Genomic DNA, 2,133 nt, shown 5'->3' on the forward strand with positions numbered 1-2,133 from the left:
GGCAGTGGGTGCCCCTGACCCACCGTGCCCGCCGTGCCCGCAGCGCTGACGTACCACTATGAGACGCAGTGCATCCCCACGCCAGGGGCCTGGTTTGCCCACCAGCTGCCCGTGTGGCTGCAGAAGCTCAGCGTGGTGGCCACCTACGTCATCGAGATCGCCGTGCCCCCTCTCTTCTTTGCCCCCCTGCGCCGCCTGCGCCTCTTCGCCTTCTACTGCCAGGTGGGGGGCACTGCTGGGGATCCCCAGGGGCTCACTCTGCAGGCACTGGGAGATGGGGTGGTCGTGCTGGTGGTGGTGGTGATGGAGTGCCCAGTGCCCTCTGCCCCCCTGTGACCCGCCAAGGCTCAGTCCCTCCAACCCTTCCTCTCCTCCCCTCAAGGTCCTGCTGCAGGTCCTCATCATCCTCACTGGTAACTACAACTTCTTCAACGCTTTGACCATCGTCTTGGCTTTCTCTCTGCTGGATGAGGAGCATGTGGGGCGCTGGCTGGGGCGCCCCAGGAAGCGACAGGGCAGTGGTGAGCCCCAGACACCCTGATCTCGGGGTGGGGAGGGGACACAGGTGACAGGGAGAAGTGGCTTTTGGCTGTCTTCTGCCTCGGTGCTGCGTGAGCCACTGGTGGGTGCCCACCCCTGGGCAGGAACTTGTGCCCATGTGGGAGTTCTCACTTAGGGAGGGCGTGGGAGGGCTCACAGCCTGCTGCTGACCCCTCCAGCCTGGCCCCCCAGCCTGGGCTCCATGCTGGCCACACTGCTGGAGTTCACCACCTATGGACTCCTCATCTCCTGGACCATCCAGTACTTCGGGCTGGAGATCAATTGGGAGAAGAAGCTGCTGGACTCCAAAGTGGGTATGTCCTGGGGGTCTTCTGACCCTTTGTCCCCCTCCCAGAGAAGCTTATTCCTAATCCCGTGGCTTTCCCTTGGCTCCAGCCTTCACATACCACGAGTTCACAACGTGGCTGAAGACAGTGACGCTGCCACTGGTGGGGATGGCCTTCATCTCCCTCTCCTGGGAGGTCGTCGTGGCCATGTACCGGTGGGTATTGGGGGCACTGGTTCACCCAAGGCTGTGGGGGCACTGGGAGGTGGGAACGGGACAGCCCAGCTCTGGGAATTGGGAGTGTTGGAGCCACCAGGCACAGCTTGGGGGTCCTCAACCGTTCACCTCACAGCCGGAGACCCCAAACTGGGGGGAGGGGGCTATGCCTTTTTGCCCCCTCAGTGCCCCATTTCTGCCCCCCCCAAGGTGTGCCTGTGTCCGTGGATGCTTCTGGAAGCTCTGGGCCACCCTGCAATGGGCCATCCTGGCCACGGCCACTGTCAGCCTGTTCACTGTCAGCCTGGTGAGTTCCTGGGGTGGCTCGGGGGGTTTGGGGTCCCCTGAGCCCTGGTGACACCCCCTGCTGCCACCCCCAGGTGCCCTTTACCTACATTGACCACGACTCCAACGGGAAGCTGTGGCCTGGCATCCACCAGATGTTCAATGCCGTGGAGAGGTTCCAGGTGGTGAATTCCTACGGCCTGTTCCGCAGAATGACGGGGGTTGGGGGACGCCCCGAGGTGGTGCTGGAGGGCAGCTATGATGGGCACAGCTGGACGGTGAGTGCTGGGGGCAAGAGGTGGCACTGGGGGACTGGGGGCTCCTGGAGGCCAAGATTGCTTTGTTCCAGCACTGCCAAGGGCACCATTGAGCACGGCCCCAAGTGCCACATCCACGTGGATGTTAAATCACTCCAGGGATGCTGATTCCCTCCCTGCCCTGGTCTAGAGCACGTGTCCAGTGAGGCTCAGCAAAGGCCCCTAGGGTTTAGGGGTTACAGCAGACAGGTTAATGGCTGGACTCAATGACCTTAAATGTCTCCTCCGGCCTTGTGGGCTGTGTGACTCCATGAAATCCTCCCTGAAGTCCAGCTGGACATCCACAGCCTCCCCTCGTCCCCTGAGCAGGTCGCTTGGTTGCAGGAGGAGCTGGGGTGGGTCAGGCACCTTCCTTCCCTGACTCCCTGTCCCCCCAGGAGATCGAGTTCATGTACAAGCCAGGGAATGTGAGCACGGCCCCAGCCCTGGTGGCTCCTCACCAGCCTCGCCTGGACTGGCAGCTCTGGTTTGCAGCCCTGGGCTCCCACC

General features: G+C 62.7%; 1 protein-coding gene across 1 annotated transcript; it reads left to right on the forward strand.

Moving 5' to 3' along the window:
- Positions 1-43: 43 nt before the first annotated feature.
- Positions 44-2,124, forward strand: LMF2 (lipase maturation factor 2; the record flags this gene model as incomplete). The annotated part of the gene is made up of 7 exons (XM_009079047.1): positions 44-222; positions 383-521; positions 720-854; positions 937-1,042; positions 1,253-1,349; positions 1,423-1,605; positions 2,022-2,124. Coding segments are annotated over 7 exons (942 nt in total), but the record flags the coding sequence as incomplete, so codon positions are not given.
- Between the last annotated feature and the right edge of the window lie 9 nt (positions 2,125-2,133).

Source organism: Acanthisitta chloris, unplaced genomic scaffold (genome assembly GCF_000695815.1).
Source record: "Acanthisitta chloris isolate BGI_N310 unplaced genomic scaffold, ASM69581v1 scaffold32307, whole genome shotgun sequence".
Lineage (NCBI taxonomy): Eukaryota > Metazoa > Chordata > Aves > Passeriformes > Acanthisittidae > Acanthisitta > Acanthisitta chloris.